Consider the following 20,908-nt stretch of genomic DNA (forward strand, 5'->3'; position numbering starts at 1 on the left):
CTCCAAAACGTCACTAAGAAAATACTCAAGCGCATGTGTACCCCAAGTCTCATTAGTTCCATATGATAAATGCTCCATGCTTTTGTAAGCCGCTGAAAGATTTTTATATTGAGTTCAGGAATTTCCCTCGCTACACCAGATGCTGTTTGCTAATCCTCTCTTTACACATTTAGGCTGACGCTGGGCAAACCCCTGGGAGAAGGTTGCTTTGGGCAAGTGGTCATGGCTGAAGCAGTGGGAATTGACAAAGAGAAGCCCAAGGAAGCAGTCACTGTGGCCGTGAAGATGTTGAAAGGTGAGTGGGGCGGAGGTGGGGAGGGTGGGGGAAGGGAGGGGTGAGGGCACCTTATCAAGAATGTTCCTTTTGTGGCATGTGAACTCTATCATGGCAGGGGGTTAGAGAGCACATAGTTGACCTAGGGGTTGAGAAGTTTTCAGTATAAATCAGCATCTTGGACAGACTATTTATCTTGAGCTGTGTGCACTTATAAAAAAGAAAAGCCAGTTGTATTGGAAACTGGCAGCCTAATTCCCTTTATATTTGTACGTGCTTAGAAAGTATCGATTCACGTAGAATTGATTAATTTAGATGAGTATTGGTATGTCAGATTCAGGACGCAAACCTTAATTTACAAATGAAGGAAAATTGGCCGTTTTAGAGGGAGAAAGGAGGCTCAGGGAGAGGAGGACACACTTACTCCTTTGCAGGAGGAACAAAGCAGGAATGACGTTGTCTGTGGGAGTCGCTTGGGAAGCTGAAAGGGGACTCACCGGATTGGTGCTGGTCTAGAGCTTTCTGGGACGTGTGAGCCGTTACCCAGGGATGTAAATGTCGAGTGGCGTTCGTGGGAGCCTGAATGTCTCTGCATTAACCTTCCAACCCTGCTTCATGCCTGCGTCCAAGGAGCTTAAAGAACTTTTAACCATTAACTTCATCCTCCCACAGTGTTCTTTCATGAGAGGAGTTATAGGGAATGGTTGCCTTATAATTCCCATTGTAGGCATCTCAGAAAGGACACCCCAAGCTGAGTTTTTCCCACGTGTCCCGGAGGAGAGAGGTCTGTTCTCAGGACATGGGGGGGGCCTCACACATTGTGGACGCCCCGGGGGCGTGGCTTTTTCTTTCTTTCATGGGTTTTTGTGGGATAGTCACAACGTCTCTCCCTGAGGGGAGGGAGCAAGGTGGAAATAGTCAGAAAGGTGTTGGGTGTTTTCTTTCTGTTTGTTTTTTTAGCTATGGATCTGAATGGCTCCCAAGGCATACTAGGGTGTTTTGAGCTGCTCCCCACTTCGGGGTGCGATGCCTGGGAGGACTATGTTCTCCCACCCTGCATGTCTCAGCTCCACCGACAGAGGCAGCCAGCCCTCTGCCTGCATCCTGCATGGCCTGGGCCTGCCTCCTGTGCCTTTGCCTTGCCGAGTGGCAGGTGCAGAGAGCTGTGGGCTCCCACCGGCCGCCCCGACAGCCCCTGGCCGTGTACCAGGGCCGAGTATATGGAAGGCCCAGGCTCCCGGTCTCTGTGGACAGAGCTTCTGATTCGGTTTACGGAGCTCAGGGGGAGGAGGTCTGGGAGTTTTCTTTCTCCGGTTATTTCAAGGCTGGCCTTCCCTTAGGATGGAGAAGGACCTTAGCCACAGAGCCCTTATGACGTGGCCATGTTTACAGCCAGTGGGTGGCTCGGAGCTTAGAGGAGACCCCACAGTGTCACCGCAGCGGAGCCTCTTCATCCAAGGGGCAGGCGCTCAGTCCTCCACATGAGTCTGCGTGGACTTGACACTCCAGGCAATTGTGTTGCTCTTCCTTTTGTGAAGCTAAAAAGCTTTATGCAGCATGGCTTCTATCCATGCCCTTACCTCATTCTTTATAGTAAGCCCTGATTTCCCCATATTGAATTAGCTCAAAGGGGGATACCTGGAGAAGAATCTTGCCACTTTTTGGAAGCTAACTGTGAGCCTGTGTATGCAGAACCTAAGCCATTCTTGCTGAAATTATGGAGCAGAGGTTTTTAAAACCTTAATTTTTTAGGAGGGGAATCCCAGCCCCTTTGGAAGCCCGTAGAAGGCATGGGCCTTTGCCCCCTCAAGATGCGCGTGCACACACGCACTTTTGTCCTCAGTACAGGGTGTCCTCTGAATCCAGCTGTGAATGCTCTGTGGGCTGCGAGGGCTCAGCTTAGCAGCACGTGGTGCAGAGAAAGTCTGAAGTGATGTGAAATGCTCCCAAACTCCTCTCCCTCTTCCTTCCCGGAAGTCCTCACAGTTGCTTTCAGGCCCCATGAATTTTGATGTGATTTTCTCAGGTACCTTAGGTCTGCCAGAGGATGGAATTATTTCACGATAGAGAAAAATGCCCCCTCATTTGTGAGGTTTGCTGGAAAAGATTTGGCCTTGGCATCTAAGGCCTATATATTTGTTCTGACTTTTGACCCTATTGACCCCAAATTAGCTATTCGACACGGAGCAGGGCAGTGCTGGGCCCTTCCCGCTTCACCAGTAAGATGATTTGGAAAGTTTTTCTGGTTCTAAAATTGACTTTCATACTGCTTCAACCAAATTTTCATCAGCTAACGGTAGCAACCGACGGGTTAGAGGAAACTGATCTGTAATTTACCTAATGTTCCTAGATGATGCCACAGAGAAGGACCTTTCTGATCTGGTGTCAGAGATGGAGATGATGAAGATGATTGGGAAACACAAAAATATCATAAATCTCCTCGGAGCCTGTACTCAGGATGGTGAGTAGGAGGAGAAAGAGCTTTTATCCACATAACCCAGGGTTCAATGTCAGCGTCGTTTTAAAAATGGATGGACTCTTAGATCCTGCTCCTAGGGCCTCTCAAGTGCATGTTTAAAGTTTTCCTTAAAAACCCCCTCAGGGGGAATTCCCTGGTGGTCCAGTGGTTAAGACGCTGAACTCTCACTGCCTAGGGCCTGGGTTCAATCCCTGGTCAGGGAACTAAGATCCCACAAGCTGGGACTTCCCTGCTGGCACAGTGGTTAAGAATCCACCTGCCAAGAATCCACCAGCCCTGGTCCGGGAAGATCCCACATGCCGCGCGGAGCAACTAAGCCTGTGTGCCACAACTACTGAGCCTGCGCTCTAGAGCCCATGAGCCACAACTACTGAGCCCACGTGCCACAACTACTGAAGTCCACGCGCCTAGAGCCTGTGCTCCGCAACAACAGAAGCTACCGTGAGGAGAAGCCCACACACCGCAATGAAGAGCAGCCCCTGCTCACCACAACTAGATAAAGCCCGCGCACAGCAACGAAGACACAACACAGCCAAAAATAAATAAATGAAAGTAAATAAGTAAAAAAATTAGTAAAATCCCACAAGCTATGTGGTGTGGCCAAAAAAACCCAAAAAAACAAAACCCGTCAGGAAGTGTTCCTGGCCACGAACACAAAGAAGACGTTATGACTGTGCCTGGGTTCTGGGGGCGGGAAGGTGGGCATTGGGCGACTCTGGATGGGAAGGCCTAAAGCGTCCTCCTGTTTTTAGGGTATAACCTGGACGGTTTTTGGAAAAGGCAGCCTCCTTATGTTTTCGTTTTGTAAGTGCTAAGAGAGATTTCTCCAAATAAGATCCTGCATTTTGGTTGACAAGTTCTTCCCTTAAAGTGGGGATTGAGGAACCCATGTCTTGTTATGGGTACCAGGTGGCTGAGCTCCCACGAGTGGCCTGAAAGAGGGGAGACAGATAGGAAGGGGCACATTATCTTCCTCAGGGGAGCGAGACCCCTGACTTCTCTCGTGGATGATCTGTGGCACTTTGCGAATCAGTTTGATGATCATTAATAAACTTGAAAATGCCTGTCTTTGCCTCAGCAATTTCCCTTTGAGGTCTATACCAGGAGTCGGGAGACTTTTTCTGTAAAGGGTGATGATAAATATTTTCGAATTTGTGACAACTACCCACCTCTGCTGCCGCAGTGAGAAAGCTGCCACAGACAATACAGAAGTGAATGGGCCACGTTGTGTGCCGGTAACATTTACACTCAAAAACAGGCTCATCTATACCATGGGGAAATTATTGCATATATACAGAGACGTGCATAGCAGTGCTCACTGCACACTGTTTGCAATGGCCCAAACCCGGAAACAACCCATAGGGGGATGGAGAAATAAATGTGGTGTATTTATATGATAGAATCTATGTAACTGTTAAAAGGAATGATCTAGGTCTATTTTTATCAGCCTGACTGGCTTCCAGAAAGGTAATATGTGGGGGGAAAAATGGTGCAAAGCTATGTCTTTATTACTCATTCATGTGATTAAAAATAATACATTGTTTATTGATACATAGGTATCTGTAAAATAGTTAAAATGCACTACAAGGACCCAATTTATGGTAGCTGTTGCTTTCCAGGAGGGTGCAGGTGAGAGGCTGGGCGAAACAGGGAAAGGGCACTCACTGTAGTGTCGCTGTTTTATTTCTCAAAGACTGTTGAGGCTATCTCGACCAGGGGTCGGTTGTCATTGGGGGAGATTAGAATGCAGGTGTTCTGTGTGTGCTTTCTGTATGTTTCAATTTTTTTAAAAAAATGATAAAGCACTGGGTTGTAATAAGTAAAACTCCTTTGCTGAGCTGCCCCAGGGCAGATCCGGGCTCCCCTGCCTCTCCAACTTGTGTTCTCGTCCACAGGGCCGCTCTATGTCATAGTTGAATACGCCTCAAAGGGCAACCTCCGGGAATACCTCCGAGCCCGGAGGCCGCCCGGGATGGAGTACTCCTATGACATCACCCGCGTTCCCGAGGAGCAGATGACCTTCAAGGACTTGGTGTCATGCACCTACCAGCTGGCCCGGGGCATGGAGTACTTGGCTTCCCAAAAAGTGAGTCCTTCCCATTCTCCTTGGTTGGGTGGATTCCAGTGAAAAATGTCTTTGAAGAAAACAGACCACTGGGACGTGCTCATTTGCTGAATCAAGCCCTCGCCTGTCTTGTACGACCTGGAGACCATGTCTTGCGTTATCCACATTGGGGTTTAATGAACTCTTTAAAAGCCAAAGCCTCGTAAACCAGCAGTGACACCACAGAGATGAGCAGAAGGGAAGTCTCTTTTCGCAGGCACGGCTGGCTGTGGTCTGCCAGGGAGTCGGCTCTCCGGGTGGACGGCAGTTGGGTTGGGGGGGCGCTGCCTTTAATTCTGAGGAATTTTTGGCTTTATTTGTTTCGTGGTTATTGAGTCTTTGGACGTGGACTTCGGGTGTTGTCTTCATGGTTTTGAGTTTGAAATGACGTTAAATAGTCTAAGAACAAAGATCAAATGAAGGGATATTTCGGTAACATCGAGTGCTGGGTATCCGCTGGATTTATCTTGTCTCGTTGGCGGGGTGACCCTCTGCGGTTAGAAGCTGGCCAGGTCCCCTGAGGTGAATCGCCTGTATTCCGATCATGCCACACGCAGTGGACTTGAAACATCTGAGTTATTGTGAAAGCAGTTAGACAGGTGCCCAGATATCCCCTGGGGTATTTTGGACGGCCCAAGACACCCTTCCCTGGCCCACGCCTGGGGGGAAGTACAGACCTACCTTCTGGGGCAGAGGTGGGTCAGCTCCTAACCGCGCTGAAGCTTAATGCAGCATTAGGGATTCCTCTGGTCCCCAAAGAAGTAAGAGCCTCTGGTGGGCGTGGACCGTCTGTCCCCTTGTGGCCTGGGCTGGGTCCTGGCCATGCCAGTCACATGAGTGAGTGAGGCAGCCCCTGTCACATCACACCGAGTAGGGATTTGGGGACCGGTGGCTGCACCTCAGCCCCTGCTGTCTGTAGCCATGTGGGAACACGGCCAGAGCCACCACATGTTCTGTTTTTTGTTTTTTTATTTTCAAGAGAGTCCAGAGTTGAAGATTTTTCAGAGCTTTTTTCTTCCTGTAAGATGTCCCAAAGTATAGATTTTAGGAAACCGAAACAGGGTTGTGCGACTGTGTACACGTGCGTGTGCACAGCGGACTTTGCCAGCTGACAAGTCTTTGGCAGGAAAAAACAATCAGATCTAGAATGTGGGACATTTGACGAGACATTGCTTCAAAATGTCAGTGTCCCAAAAGACAAAAAATGCTGGGGCGATGGTTCCAGATTAAAGGAGGCTTAAGAGACGTGACAACTGAATGTACGTGTGTGATCCCGGAAGGGATCGTGTTCTGGATGGGAGGTGGGGCTGCCGCTTTTATAAAGGACATTTATGAACAATTGAAATGTGAAATTGATAGGATAGTAGATAATGTGACTGTTTCAATGTTAAATTTGGGGGTGGTGATAGAGGTCTTGTGTAAGGTGGGAGGTATGTGCTAATGAGGTCTGCAGCTCACTTTTAAGTGGTTCAGCCATAAAACGTGTGTGTGTGTGTGTGTGTGCACGCGCGTGTGTGTGTGTGTACAGGGAGACTGGGTATAGAGAGAAAGAGGGAGCAAGGAGGCGTAACAAGTGAATCTGGCAAACCCGGATAGCTGTTCTCTTTCGCCTTTTCTGTAGCTTGGAACTATTGCTAAATAAAACCCTGCGGAGGCAGCCTGTCCGCAGGCTGCCTGTCCTGAGCCTCTGTTCCTGGTCGCCCTCTGTCCTCCTGGTGTGGGAGAGGGAGGAAGGATTTTTTGGACTCAGCAGGGCACTGCTACTAATCCAAAGTGGTGGGAGACTGGCCTGGTCATTTTATTAATCCTTCAACGAATATTCCTGAGCGTTCCTGATTCGGGTGCCTGGTATCCTGGGTCAGGTGACCAGGATGGACACAGTCCTTGGCCTCTTGGAGCAGGAACTATGGGGGGCAGCAGGTGAAATCAACAATAAATGTGGGCATAAAATAAGTGTGTGGAAGGCTGAGAACCGTGCTGTGGAGGAAACCGACGGTGTGAGGTCAGGAGCAGGGGGGACTTGGGAGGTTGCAGGGGAGGTGAAGGGCAAGCCCTCCCGCAGAGGGACGGGCTGTGTGGAGCCTCTAGGGCATCTGACTCTGCCCTGTGCTCTGGGCTCTGGGGAAGCCACCGAGGGGGAGTGATTTTGATCAGGTTTGAGCTGTAAAGCTGGCTCCTGGGACCATGGTTTGGGCTGAGGTTTATTGGCCCCGATAGACACGAGGGAGGTAGGTTGCTTTGGGATATATTTTGCTATCAGGACAGCTAAGGGATTGAGTAGCTATAGGAGGGAGAAGAGGAGGGATCAAGGCTGACTCCTGGGTTTCCAGCTTGGGAAACTGGATGGTGGTGCAGCTTCATCGGGATGAGGAAGATGGGGGCATGGGGCGGTGGCAGGAATAGGTTCTGGCGGGAAATCCAACGTACATTTTGAACATGTCTGAGGGTCACTCGAGGGCAGGTGTCGACCGGGAAGCTGCGGGCTGAGGCTCAGCTCTGAAGGCTGGGCTAGACGCCGGAGCCAGTGAAGGAAGGGTAGTTTCAAGCCATGGGAATGGATGGGTTCTCCTTGGGTGGGGAGGTTGGGGAGAGACAGAGAAGAGGGGGAACAGAAGCCTGGAGTCAAACCCTGAGAAAACTCTCAAATCTAGAGATGGGCTGAAAGCACAGGAAAAGACGGAGGAGACATGGTCAGAGAGGGTCAGAGAGGGAGGAGGGAACCCAGAATGTGGTTCACAGAGGCCCCGGGAGGAGTCTCAGGAAGGTGGAATAGGAGAAAGGAGCTGGTGGAGTCTGGCTTGTGGAGCAGTGGTGGGTCCCCCCCATACCGCCGAGGACGAGATCCTTCCTGCCTTGAAGCTGCTTGGTGTGGTGGAGAGAGAACCAAGAATCAGGTGAACTTGGCAAAATGGGGAAAAGGATACATTTTAGAATGACAAACTGAAAATGCCCTTATTAATAGTATTGTAATAATAATAATCATTATTACTAATCACTACCACTTTGTGAGAGCTTAATGTCTGCCAGGCATGGAGCAAGCATTTTACATAATCGTCCATAACCCCAGAACAACACAGAAACAGGTGTGTTTAAATCCCCATCTTATGGATAAGGATGCAGGGGAGTGTTTGGAAGTGCCAGGAAAGCTTTGAGCCCAGGTATGAGGGAGTCACTGTCCTAATTTCTGAGTTGGGGACTCGTCAGCCTGGAGAGTAAAGTGGCTGGTCCCAGACCTGGCCTTTTTGTTCTCTACCCACCTATCCTGCTCTCAGGTATTCCCTGCCTCCCTGGACCGAGAAGAGGACCATTGAGATGCCCTGTGTTGGGGCTTTGTTTGCTAACCCATGGTGGGGTAGAGGGGACAGAGTCCTGTTTCCTAAGGCTTTGTAGTTGTGTTTCCAAAGCTCTTTGCTGAAGGCAACCGGCAATTAAGGACCTAGAACAGGTTTGAAGCAGGTTCTAGACCAAGATCTTAAGAACGGTCCCCTGAGTGGAACACGCTTCCAAAAATGGAGGGCTTATTCCTGACAGTGGAAAATGAAGAAGCAGGGGACAGGTCAGCCCCGTCACACCCATTCCCTCCCAGTGGATGGCGATAAGTTTGTTAGAGACCCGCCTGAGGAACTGTTGGGTGAGACATCTGGTTCATTGCTGATGGAGTGTAATTAGGAATTCAGCTCAATGGACGTTTACTGGGTCAGGTTCTGTGCTGGGAATGTAGAGATGAACCTGCAGTCCTGCCCTCGACCTGGGGACGCTGGGGGTCGACAAGTTAAGAAACTCCATGATGTGTACAGTAATACAATTAGGTGATGTGGGATTTGAGCCTTCTACCAGTTATGGAAGCCTTTCTATTTTCAGTGCAAAGTACACTAATTTTTCTTTTTTTACAAAATCCTAAGGCCAGTTAAACCTCCCAGGTGTTAAACTTGAGCAGCTGTTTTTGTTTTTGTTTGTTTGGCTTTTCTTTTTTTAGGAAGCTCTAACTTCCCCATCTGTAAAATGGCTATAATAATACCCATCTCATAGGTTGCTATGGGAATTTAATGTGATCAGCTGTGCAGAGGCACCCAGCACACTGTCAGGGTCATAGAGGTGTTAGTTTTCCCTCCCTTAGCGACCCGTTGACCTTTGTTTATTGAAGAAATGGAACACCAAACAGTCCGAGAGCCCTAGTTATGTAAAATGGTCAGCTCTTTGCACTGGAGAATAACTCAGATTTCTGCAGATGATGGGAATTTGGCTTGACTTTGATTATTTTCTTTTTCTTGGTATTGGTTCCAAGTCTCTTCTTGTTCAGCCCAGAGGGTGGGCTTTGGTGTTTCCTAGCACCCTGGGATGCGGGAAGTTTGGTGCTGAGTTCTGGCTCTCATGGAGAAAATGGGGGTCGCCGTCGTAGTGACTCTTGAGTCGAGCCCTTATGTGTGGTCAGAGCCCCACGCACAGGGAGTCAGATTCTTCTGACCACACAGCTTGCCAGACTCACAGAGTTGTGTCGGCAGGGAGCACACCACTGGGAGAGTTTGGCCCAGGGCTTGGAAGTTCAATTTGAAGAGGCCTCCAAAACCAGGAACACAGCTCCCGCCCCAGCTGGATCCCTGGGCAGCTTCTGGGAGCTCTCACATTTCCTGCTTCCATTCTGGCCGGGCACAGGCATGCCTGTGGGGCTCTCCTGCCGTCCCTTCAATGATCTTGGCCCATCCAGGGGGCCACAGAAGCAGATTAAAAACAAGGAATAGTTGGAGGGTGGGCAGAAAAAAATGATCCCGCATTTATTCTTCAGAGAGAGTTTGGTCTGCTCCTTTCTCAATGGGCCATGTTGCGGAGTATCAATGTCAAATCAGCCCCATTTCACCCGTGTCAGATCGGTTGGTAAGACTCTCTCCTTCATATAATAGTTAGCCTTTGCCTAGAACCTGTGTAAAAATGTTTGTTAGGGATGTTTGTTCACTTCTTTATACCTTACCATTTCCAAAACTAGGAGGTGATGATTTGGGACCCTAATTACCATGTATCCTGGTAAAATCTTGGTGTATTAAAGTGCAGCTAAAACACTTTTAACAGCTTACAAAAACGTATCATTTGTAGAAAGGGAACATAGAAGTTATAATGACTAGAGCTTTCTGAGACCAAAGAGTTAGTATCGGAACCATAAATCAGCTGCCCTGTAGCGAGCATCTCAGCATCTGGCCCCCGTGTTTGTGGCAGACACAGGTTGGGCCCCGTGTGGGGACCAGGTGTTGGGTGAGAACTGGACAGAGAATATGAATAGACAGGCATTGGCCTTCATATAAGCCTGGAACAGATGTGATCAGCTCCTTGAGAAACATAATTTGAGGGAAGCAGAGAAGATGCAATAGTGCTGAGTTTGAACACGGAGACCTGTTGGAAGGGTGATGAGACCCTGAACTAAGGGCTTAGCAGTGGGAACGGAGCCGGGTGGACAAATTGGAGAGGCATTTGGGGGTTGAAATCAAAAGAACTTGGGAGGAGTGTGTAAAGAATTCTGCTGTATATATCTCAGGTGTATACGAAAAAGACCAAGAAAATGAGAATAGAGTAGAGACCTTGAATTTAAAGGTGCCAAAGGGATGTCAATGTGGAAATGTCCTATTGAAAATGAGAATCTGGATCCCAGGAGAGAGGTCAGGTTAGAGATAGGGATTTGCAGATCTTCTGTATGTATCTAAGAATGGAAGCCATGTGGATATGTGGAAATATACAAAAGTAATGGGACAGGTCCTCTATTTTGAGGGAGAGAGAAGCTAAAGCCAAGGAATCTGAGGGATCGGGGAGAGAGAAAGAGTGAGCTAAGAGAAGGGATGGGTTTAGAACTCAGTGGGGGGACAATTTCAAAAATGAGCAAGAAAGCAGAAGTGTCCAGAACTGCAGAGGGGGAATAATTGTGGCATTAAAAGAGGTCATTTAGGGCTTCCCTGGTGGCGCAGTGGTTGAGAGTCCGCCTGCCGATGCAGGGGGCGCGGGTTCGTGCCCCGGTCCGGGAAGATCCCACATGCCGCGGAGCGGCTGGGCCCGTGAGCCATGGCCGCTGAGCCTGCGCGTCCGGAGCCTGGGCTCCGCAACGGGAGAGGCCACAGCAGTGAGAGGCCCACGTACCGCAAAAAAAAGAAAAAAAAAAAAAAAAGAGGTCATTTAGCTGTTCATAATACGAAGGATACCAGTCAGCTGCAGATAAAAGGGCATGTGTTTCCTTATCTACCTTTGCTCTTTGAAATAGTTGGGGCCTTGTTCTTTTATTTTAATTAGAAAAGAAATACCAATTTTTGATGTAAGATGTATTTTCTCTCTGCATTATAAGAAGCGCGTATGTTACCTTTTTATTCTTGTAGCATTTTGAAATGCGTTCTTTGTCGATTTCAGTGCATTCATCGAGATTTAGCTGCCAGAAATGTTTTGGTAACAGAAAACAATGTGATGAAAATAGCTGACTTCGGACTGGCCAGAGATATCAACAATATAGACTACTACAAAAAGACCACAAACGTAAGTTGTGGCAGTGATGAAGTGGGAAGGGGTGGAGAGGTGGCACGGGATGTTCCAGGTGAGAGATGTTGCTCAGAGCTAGAAGGACCAATGCCTTTTTACTCCTGTTCTTCTGCCTTACTCTTTATGAACTTCTCAGTAAGCAAGTTTAGACTACAGTTAAGATACTCTTGGTAAACGTGAACCAGTCTTATATACGGAGTAGTCAGCAGCAAGAACCTTCGTAAGGCTCCTTGTCAAGACCTTTCCTAGCAAAGGTTAGAGCCTGGGAGTTTCTGGGTTAATTTCCACCCAGGAGTTGGTCAGGGCCTGCTAGGGAGATAGATGATGATGAGAACCCAAGGACACGACACTTTATTCACGTGTCCAAATCTGTGCATCTCTCACGCTCTGTGTCGTCCCAGTTGGACCTTATTTCTGCGCTAATGACTGTCCAGCAAAAACCATTAGAGTGTCAGCTCTTAAGATAAACAGGGCACAGCCCGGTTGAACCTGCTAAAATGAATCGGTTTTAATATATTGGTTTTTACATTTCTTCTACACTTGCAGGGCCGACTTCCAGTCAAGTGGATGGCTCCCGAAGCCCTTTTCGATAGAGTGTACACCCATCAGAGTGATGTGTAAGTAATTCCCTTGTCTCTGCCTTTTCCCTCGGGCTGAGCTGTAAAAACCTCGTACATTCTTTGCCTTCCTTCATTCTTTGGTCCCTGCTGCATTTCACACATGCAGAGAAGGTGCAGGAGCTGGCCTTAGAAAGGATGGATTTTATGGTAGGCTGGTAACCAATGCTCTGTTACTAATCTGCCCGGCTTCAAAGCGCACAGGAGGTGGAACCGCTAACCTGCTCCTGCCAGAGCGGAAGTTCTCCCCCTTGAACTAATTCACGGATGTGCAAGTACAAAGCTGCTATCTAATTTGCCAAGCTGTTGGCATGTTCTTCGCGCCCTTAAACTTTTCCTACTTGAGAGTAGTTTGTCATGTTTTCCCCGTCCTAGGTTTGTCCTCATAGGGGAAAGCTGGTTGGGACACGGTCCACTAGGATGATCTCGACAGGGCCCGCTCCCTGTTTATCCTTTGAAAAAATTCTGATCTCGTCGTAGCATCCTTGATAATGTTACAGAAATAGAGTGCAAACTATACAGTATTTCTATTGTGATACACTTAAAGCTATTATTAGGGCCAGGCTCCAACTGGTATTTTCGAATTCCAGCTTTGGAAATGTGGTCGAAAGATGTTACCATTGTGAGAAACTGGGTGAAAGGTACAGAGGATCTCTCTCTGTTCTATTTTTTGCAAGTTCCTATGAATTAAAAAATCAGTTGAGCTATTCTTGTTTGTGTGGGTGGGAAGATTTCTGGGGCAGGCATGGATCCCATGCTATAGCCACTGGTCCTCTTCAGCAGTCCTAGAAGGAAAGTGTTACGATTCCCGGTTCTGCAGTGAGCACACTGCCTGGATTGTGCTGCTCTTCTCGCTCTGCACAAAACCAAAGGCGGTTTCATTTCTGAAACTCAACAGAATCAGTGAGGGTGTATTTCCAGTGACATAGATAGATGCAGGATTCTCGGCCTGATCAGCTCAGGAACTGTGAGTCTCTTGAACAAGGCTCCGGATCCAACTGTGTGTCTCTGCACGGTCAGGTATAAATTGTGCCCCGTGAGATGTTTTCGCTTTCTTTCGTATGAAGTTTGTCTGGGGCACAGGGCTCCTCCATCCTAATCCCAGCCCGGCGCTAACTCCCTTCATGACCTTAGTAAGTCGGAAAACTTCTGTGCCCTCAGATGGTCCACTGGCCACCTTGGGCAGCTGTTACCGCTCAGAATTAGCATGCTGGCCTTATTCTGTCAACTGCTCATACTGTAGGTCACAGCCCTACAGGCACATAGGCCGGCGGCAGAGCTGGACAGGAGCATAAAGGGCTTTGCAGTTTCGAAGTTCATGTTTATAACACTTGCCTTAAGACAGAGTTTTATTTGAGAATGATGGAAGGAGGAAAAAAAACCCCAATCTCCACCTTCCCCTCTGCCCCCCAAAAGAGTGGTGGTTTACGTATCACTTGTCTGTTGATGGAAAATTCCATCAGAATAGCCTCTCGTTGTCGTCCGGGGATGCTCTTTGGGGGCAGGAAGGGGCAAGTTGGATGAACTGTAGGAGGGCCCCGGTCAGTTGTCTTTGAATGTAAGAAGTAAGTGGGCGTTTATCTTCTTAACTGGGCGTGATTAGGTTTCTGTGATTCAGACGGATTACTAATGCCGCTTTCTCCCTTCTTTGCAGCTGGTCCTTCGGGGTGTTAATGTGGGAGATCTTCACTTTAGGGGGCTCGCCCTACCCAGGGATTCCCGTGGAGGAACTTTTTAAGCTGCTTAAGGAAGGGCACAGGATGGATAAGCCGGCAAACTGCACCAATGAACTGTAAGGGCCGTCGTCTCTCCCGATGCCCCAGGAGCCCCTGCCCGCCAGTGATGCTTCTCCTGGATGCTTTGGTTTTCTAAGGCCCCTGGTTTTTTAAACATGTCCTAAGAGGAAGAATTGCTGAAACTTTCTGGGCCCAATCCTGGAACTGAGCTAGAGAGCTCCATGGACAGCCCTGACTGTCCAAAAGAAAGAGCATCCTTCTGAGGTGTATGGAACGAGCTTTAAACCACAGAGGGTGTCAGGCTGCCCGGCCGAGGGCTCCTGACTTCACACAGCGAGCCCGGTGATCTTCCTGGGCCACTGTACTGTGCCTTGCTGTTGTCAGAGTGACAGGAAGGTACATCAGGCTTCCCACATACACAAGCTCAAAAGCCCTGGGGCCGCCCCCTTTCCTCATGGGCTGTGCCTGGCCCCTGCACGGCGAGTAGTGGAGAATGGGTTCTTCTGCAGCCTCTTTGTGACCATTGAAAATTGCTATTATAGATGGACCTGAACCACATTCCTCAGGGCCAATGAACTAGCATCTGGTTACCTCTATTTTACCCATACTTTAGTGCAGAGAATTAAAAACTTGTCCAGGTGCCATCCTTAGAGTACCCGATCTGACTCTAAAACCATGAGCTGGTTTCTAGCAAAACCTACCCCGCACTTTAAGTGGAATTACACTGTGTTGGTGACATGGGTCTTGCACAGTAACGTCAGTGCTTTATAAAGGAGTCTCTCCTTCCAACCCTCAGAATTGACTAAGAAGAGGGATTGTCCCAGAGACCGCGGTCTCTTGGGTATCGTTTCATGGGATTTTATATCAGTCATCCCATGAGTGCTTTTCGGTGTACAGTGGACATCTGATGAATGGCCACATTTTATAGTATGTTATATAAAGGCATTTATTTATTTATTTATTTATTTTAACATCTTTATTGGAGTATAATTGCTTTACAATGGTGTGTTAGTTTCTGCTTTATAACAGAGTGAATCAGCTATACATAAACATATATCCCCATATCCCCTCCCTCTTGCGTTTTATTGTGTTCCTTGTCATTCCTGGTGCTTTTGCTGCCTTAGAGGGTCTGTCGGAACCCATCCTCAAGATAAGGCCTGGGAACCTAGGCCTGTCCAAGAGTTAATCAGGAAGTGAAGGCACAGCCCAGTGACAGCAGATTAATTCATAAGAACCTTGCCTTAAAGTTGTAGTTTTCAAACTTCAGTTTTTTAAAACTGAGGAACCTTTGTTCAGAGTGTCAGGCAGATAACAGTAGAGCAGCTTTGGTCCAGGCAGGGGTGTGTGGGGAGGGAAGACCGGATTCCCTCCTGCTCCTCTAGGGCTCTTCCCACAGTGTGCAAAAGTGCCGTGGAAATGTGATACCCTATTATAAGTCACTGCCACAGGGATACCAGAAGTCAGCCGTGAAAACTCATGGAAGTGTCTCTTTTGATGGCATATATACCTTCCTAAAACGTTTTGGTGAACGTGATGTTTTTGTAAATCCAAGTGCCTTTCAGAGGAATCAAGCAGTGCCTCTTTTGGCAAAGTGGATCCCACCCCCTAATTTAGCTGCTAGGGAACTTCTGACACATTTTCGTAATTGAGGACATCTCTCCATATTGACTATTAAGACTGGCTTATAGCCATGCCCCCTAGTATTTAGGGATTTAATTCACCAAGGAAACCCATCTCTTCCAGGTATATGATGATGAGAGACTGTTGGCATGCGGTGCCCTCACAGAGACCCACCTTCAAGCAGTTGGTAGAAGACTTGGATCGAATTCTCACACTCACAACCAACGAGGTAAGAACCTCCTTCCAGAAGCCCAGGGTCCTTGCTTGGGAGACCAGCACAGTTTTTGAAATGTAGCCTTCCCTGTTGGACTCTGGGGTATAGTTTATCCTTGTTCCACAGGGGTCAGACAGAGTGAACCTAAGTGTTCCTCCCAAATCCTGACTTTTCTCAGAACTACATCTTGAGAGTTCTGTCTCACAAAACCAGAGACAGAGGACCCCACCTGAGGCTGCCCCTCACTGTGGCATGTGGGTGGTGGGTCCAGGGTGCGTATATGTAGGGGGATGGGGAGAGGAAAGAAATGGCCGACTGCAGTGTTTGGGTTTGCGTGGGAAGGAGCTGGGGTTTCTGTGCTGGTTGGATTCCTTGCCCTGGTCATTAGGGTGAGGGCTGCTGATGGTCCATTACTGATGAGCTTGATGGGATGCATTGAAGTTGTGCCATTCCGGCTTCTACATGACACATTCCAGCTTCTGTATAATGATGTGACCCTGCCTGGTCACAGCGTAAATGTACACAGAGTTTCCTTTAATGAGTGACTTACAGGATCTTTAAGTGAAAATTCATACCTTTTGTTAAAATATTTATTTTCTAGAAAATATTTATAATCTATACCAACAAAAGAAACCCTTTTTTCTCACTCATTGTCCAAACTCGGCCACGTCAGTGGCTGCTTCACCATAAGGAGAGAGTCATCTCTGGTTGTGGGAACAAAGTGGTCTGAGCAGGAAAGATGATAAACCCATCAAGGCCAGAAAAACCCCACGATAGGGAGAACTTATTAGTGAATGAATTAGAGATATTTAATGAGGATGTAGAATAGTGTTCCTCCAAACAGTGGCGGGGGGGGGGAGAAAAACCCTACAATTGTCTTAATAACAGCAAAAAAAGGTTAAAATTGCCTAAATATTTTAGAAGGAAAAGAATACCTTTATTTTAAAATAATGCACTTAATAGTTTCAGACTGATTTTTTAAAAAAATAATCAAATATTGTGATTTGAAGCCTCAAGCCAGCAATATTATCTGTGCGTCTGACTGTAGCTGATAGAGGGAGAGATTGCATTTAAATGAATACAGCTGACCTTCAGAAGTTGAAAGGAACAGTTCAAGGGGAAAAAAAAAAAAAACACCAACTTTCTTCTCCTGCCAAAATTGTTGTTTCTAGTATAAGTTCCTTTAACCCTAGACTTGGAATCCACTGATACCCGTAGTTTTTTTTCTTTTTTTCCCTATCAGATCTGAACGTTTATGGCTTCAGTTAGAAACTGGGAAAGCACTAAAGTTCCATTTTAATGATCCTGTGTCCGTGCTCTATGCTGTTTATTTATATATTTACATTAAAAGTGGGCCCATTTTCACCCTGAAATTTACATCTAGCATCCTAAAATTAAAAAGCAGAATGCCATATTGTCTAACGGATATAAAAATCGAAGTTTCTTTCCTTCTGAAAATCATTACCATATGCTGGAGAAAATTGGTTCCATTTAGGACAAAATTTCATTTTTATCATTGTAAGCAAAAAAGTTCTCTTTTGATGTGGTGGGCGTGTTTGTTTCCAGTTGTGCAGTTCCTCCTGATGTTGTTGGAACTGACACATCCCCCATTCTTGGATGGGGACTCTTTTTCTTGCCAAACCTGGTGATGAATTACAGGGGTGGTTTGGGTTTTGTTGTTTTTTTTTTTTTTTTGTCTTTTAAAATGTATAGTCGCCAACATTCTGTGGGCTCTTTTCTGATAACACTGAGGCTGGTTGTGCTGTGGTCTGCACTTTTTGCCCCCTTCAGCAAAACCATGTGTCATAGTATTCTCCTTGGCTTTTGGGGGTGTGAGCAGAAGCACCCCAACATGCTAGCCCAGTTGAGGCAGTGATGCCCAGAAGTTCCCCAGTTTAGAAATCTTTTCATACTTTGCAGACCTTTGCTGTCAAGGGCCAGACAGTCAACTTTCAGCTTTATGGGTTTCTTTGTGGGTTTCTGTAGCAACCACTCAACTCTGCCATTGTAGCAGGAAAGCAGCCACGGACGATGTGTAAATGAATATGTCTGTGCTTAGATAAAACTGGATGGACCCTAAAATTTAAATTTAATGTGAATTTTGTTATTTTACATAGTTTTAATACAATGAGATGTTATTCTTCTTTTGATTTTTTTCCCAACCATTTCAAAATGTTAAAAAACCGTTCTTAGCTCACGGGCCACACAAGAGCAGGCGGTAAGCTCTCTCCTTGTCTCAAGTCGGAAGCAATGTTATCTGGGGGCCATCGGGTGGGCTTTCTGACAGCAACACCGATGGATACTTCGGGGAGCAGAAGAGCCCTTTTTGAATTTCAAACCTTCAAAACGTTAAAACGCAACCTGCATTTTCCTAAACTGTTCTCCAGCAGTCCATTGTGGGTGTAACAAACACGAGTATATCCAAGCCTTTTTTGAACCTGTTTACATTTTCAACTCAGAGAGCTTCTGAGAGTAATGAATTGCATCTGTGAAATTACCTGCTGAATGAAGACATATTCCCCTTAAATTATCCTGGAAACTACAATAGTAAAATGTAATTCGTGAAATAAATATTCATGGTCTCGGCTATGGAAAGGGGTCCCGGGCATCCACAACATCTTCTGTTTTTTCCATTTTGCTGGGTGCGGATTTGAACCGTGTGGTCTAACAAGCAGGTCCTTGGGTCTGTGCCCGTCGAGGTGACTGCTCAGCTGGGTGTTAACATTCCCTACTTGCCGATAGTTAATTTGAGATGGCTTGAGAAGAAAAGTGAAGGGCAGCCTAGAGGAGATAAAGTTGGGGTCTCAAGGTGGTCTTTGTGGAAGCCGGGGTGGGCAGGTCTCAACCTGCTGGGGGTGCCCCCATGTTGTCCCAACTCCCGTATCAACGTCTCAAGAGCCTGCGTTTGAAATAAAAGTCTTCTCTTCGCTTCTTTCAGGAATACTTGGACCTCAGTCAGCCTCTCGAACCGTATTCACCTTGTTATCCTGACCCGAGATGAAATAAAACGTCTCTCTTCCCTTCTTTCAGGAATACTTGGACCTCAGTCAGCCTCTTGAACAGTATTCACCTAGTTACCCTGACACAAGGAGTTCTTGCTCTTCGGGAGATGATTCTGTTTTCTCTCCGGACCCCATGCCTTACGAACCCTGTCTTCCTCAGTATCCACATAGAAACGGCAGTGTTAAAACATGAATGGGCTTATCCCCCGTCCGCAAACAGGGCGGCACCAGGAACCTAGCTGTACTGAGCAGGGAGGCCCTGCCTCTGGGAGCCTGTTGTCTTGGCTTGTGTGTGTATATGCATCAGAGGAGTAAATAATTGGAAAAGTAATCAGCACACGTGTAAAGAATTTGTAATCTTCACCAGGAGAAGAAGAATGTTTCTGGGGCAGTGGACTGCCATGGGCCATAACGTTCTGATGACCCACTGTGGGTACTGGCTGTGGACCAGCCAGACTCAAGGCAAACATGCATTCTGCATTTCTTGTGAATTTTGTAATAAATGGAGAAAATATATGTCAGCACATACTTATAGAGCACAATTGCAGTATATAGGTGCTGGCTGTATGTAAATATATTCAAATTATGTATAAATATATATTATATATTTACAAGGAATTATTTTTTGTATTGATTTTAAATGGATGTCCCAACGCACCTAGAGAATTGGTCTCTCTCTTTTTTTTTTAAATAGCTATTTGCTAAATGCTGTTCTTACACAGAATTTCTTAATTTTCACCGAGCAGAGGTGGAAAAGTACTTTTGCTTTCAGGGAAAATGGTGTAACATTAATTTATTAATGAATTGGTAATATACAAAACAATTGTTTATAGTTTTTTTGGCTTTTTTTGGTAATTTAAGTGACATTTCTATGCCGGCAGCGCATCAGACTAGCTAACCTTTTGCTTGGACTTAACTAGTTATCAGATCCTTTGAAAAGAAATATTCACAAACTAGGACTGATTTGGGGAAAATGAAGTTTTGATTTATTTGTGTTTCAACTCTGCTGTCAGATGATTGTTCTTAAACCACCTAAATGCCCATGTTAAAAAGAACTCGTTAATAAGAAGGCGTTTTGTTTTGGTGCAGCTCTGTCTTTGGGCCCATAAACGTTTAACTGGGCTCGCCAAGACAAATGGTACCACCGTTCTCTTAAAAAGATGCCTTAGTCCATTCCTCAAGGAGGGCCCTTCGTTGAGATGCTAGCAGAGTGTTCTGCTCTCCGGCAGCTGGCCTTCTGCCCCTGAGTTGCACGTTGATCAGATTAGCCTGTATTCTTCGGCGAATCTTCATAATGGCTTCTAGATTCATTGGCGACAGAGAAGCCTTTTAGAATCTTCATGTCCCATCGAAGAAAATGGAAACACCGAGTTGTTCTGCTGATAGTTTGGGGGATCCTTCCACCTTTTTAAGGAATTGCTTCCGCCTAGCAGGACCTCACCAAAAGAATCCCACGTAATGCCAACGTCAGAATACTGCCACGCTGTCCATTCTATATGAAAGTGCTGTGTTTTGCTTTCGAAACACCTACTCACTCTGCTGTAGCCATGCAGCATGAATGGAGATGACACTGATTTTTAACGTGCTATGAAGTTGGAGAAAGTATTTAATAAAGCCTGTTAATTTTTATACTGACAATAAAAATGTTTCTACAGATATTAATGTTAACAAGACAAAATAAATGTCACGCAGCTTATTTTTTTAATACTTGTGTCTTACCAAATGGTTTCCCGTGTTCGGAGGTGCCGACGCATGCTGTGTGGTGCGATTGTGCGGAAGGAAGACAGAGCTGGGGAGGTCTGTTCTTTGCTACAAACGGTGTCTTGTCAGAGGGGTTGTCCGCCACCAGCAGTACCTGCAACAGGTGGGTCCAATGGAAAATCAGAAGAGGCTGGTTCAAGTCCTGGCTCAGTTGCTCCCTGGGACCCCAGGGGAGTCCGTGTTCCTTTCTGGGCCCCATCCGCTCCCAGAGGAGCACATGAATGGCATCAGAGGGAGCTGTGCAAACGGGTAGCTGTTCTAAGGCTGGGAGGTATTGAGAGGGGAGATAGTCAGAAGGTCTGGATACTGGGCACCTTGAAATCTTTTAGGCTGCCTTCCTCATGATGTAGAATTTGCTTCAAAATCTCAAAAAGACAACTTGAACAAACTTTCAAAATAATTTTACTTATTTCCATGCCACCCAGAATCTGAAGAGGGAAAGGGCTTTTTTGGCCTCTTAACAAATGTGAATCTGTGACTGTTACGGCTTCATTATATTTGCTTGCCAGCCTCAACACCAGGAAAAGGAGACAAAAACAATCCGGCTTCTGAACTTCAGCCACGCTCTCAGAACCTTCTGGGGCTGTTGGTGGT

General features: G+C 46.8%; 1 protein-coding gene across 9 annotated transcripts in view; it reads left to right on the forward strand.

Annotated features, from left to right (window-relative positions):
• The window catches only part of FGFR2 (fibroblast growth factor receptor 2), a 103,881-nt gene extending 83,623 nt beyond the window's left edge, over window positions 1-20,258 (forward strand). For 6 of the 9 annotated variants that reach the window (XM_060285833.1, XM_060285834.1, XM_070043952.1 and 3 more), the window contains 8 exons: window positions 174-295; window positions 2,625-2,735; window positions 4,649-4,839; window positions 11,239-11,361; window positions 11,911-11,981; window positions 13,636-13,773; window positions 15,461-15,566; window positions 18,582-20,258. In XM_060285833.1, coding sequence (XP_060141816.1) covers window positions 174-295; window positions 2,625-2,735; window positions 4,649-4,839; window positions 11,239-11,361; window positions 11,911-11,981; window positions 13,636-13,773; window positions 15,461-15,566; window positions 18,582-18,746 — 1,027 coding nt within the window. In that variant the 3' untranslated portion in view covers window positions 18,747-20,258. Of the gene's footprint in view, window positions 1-173; window positions 296-2,624; window positions 2,736-4,648; window positions 4,840-11,238; window positions 11,362-11,910; window positions 11,982-13,635; window positions 13,774-15,460; window positions 15,567-18,489 lie in introns of all 9 variants that reach the window. The other 3 variants (XM_060285835.1, XM_060285836.1, XM_070043954.1) reach the window with 1 other exon arrangement.
• Window positions 20,259-20,908: the final 650 nt, after the last annotated feature.

Source organism: Globicephala melas, chromosome 16 (genome assembly GCF_963455315.2).
Source record: "Globicephala melas chromosome 16, mGloMel1.2, whole genome shotgun sequence".
Classification (NCBI taxonomy): domain Eukaryota; kingdom Metazoa; phylum Chordata; class Mammalia; order Artiodactyla; family Delphinidae; genus Globicephala; species Globicephala melas.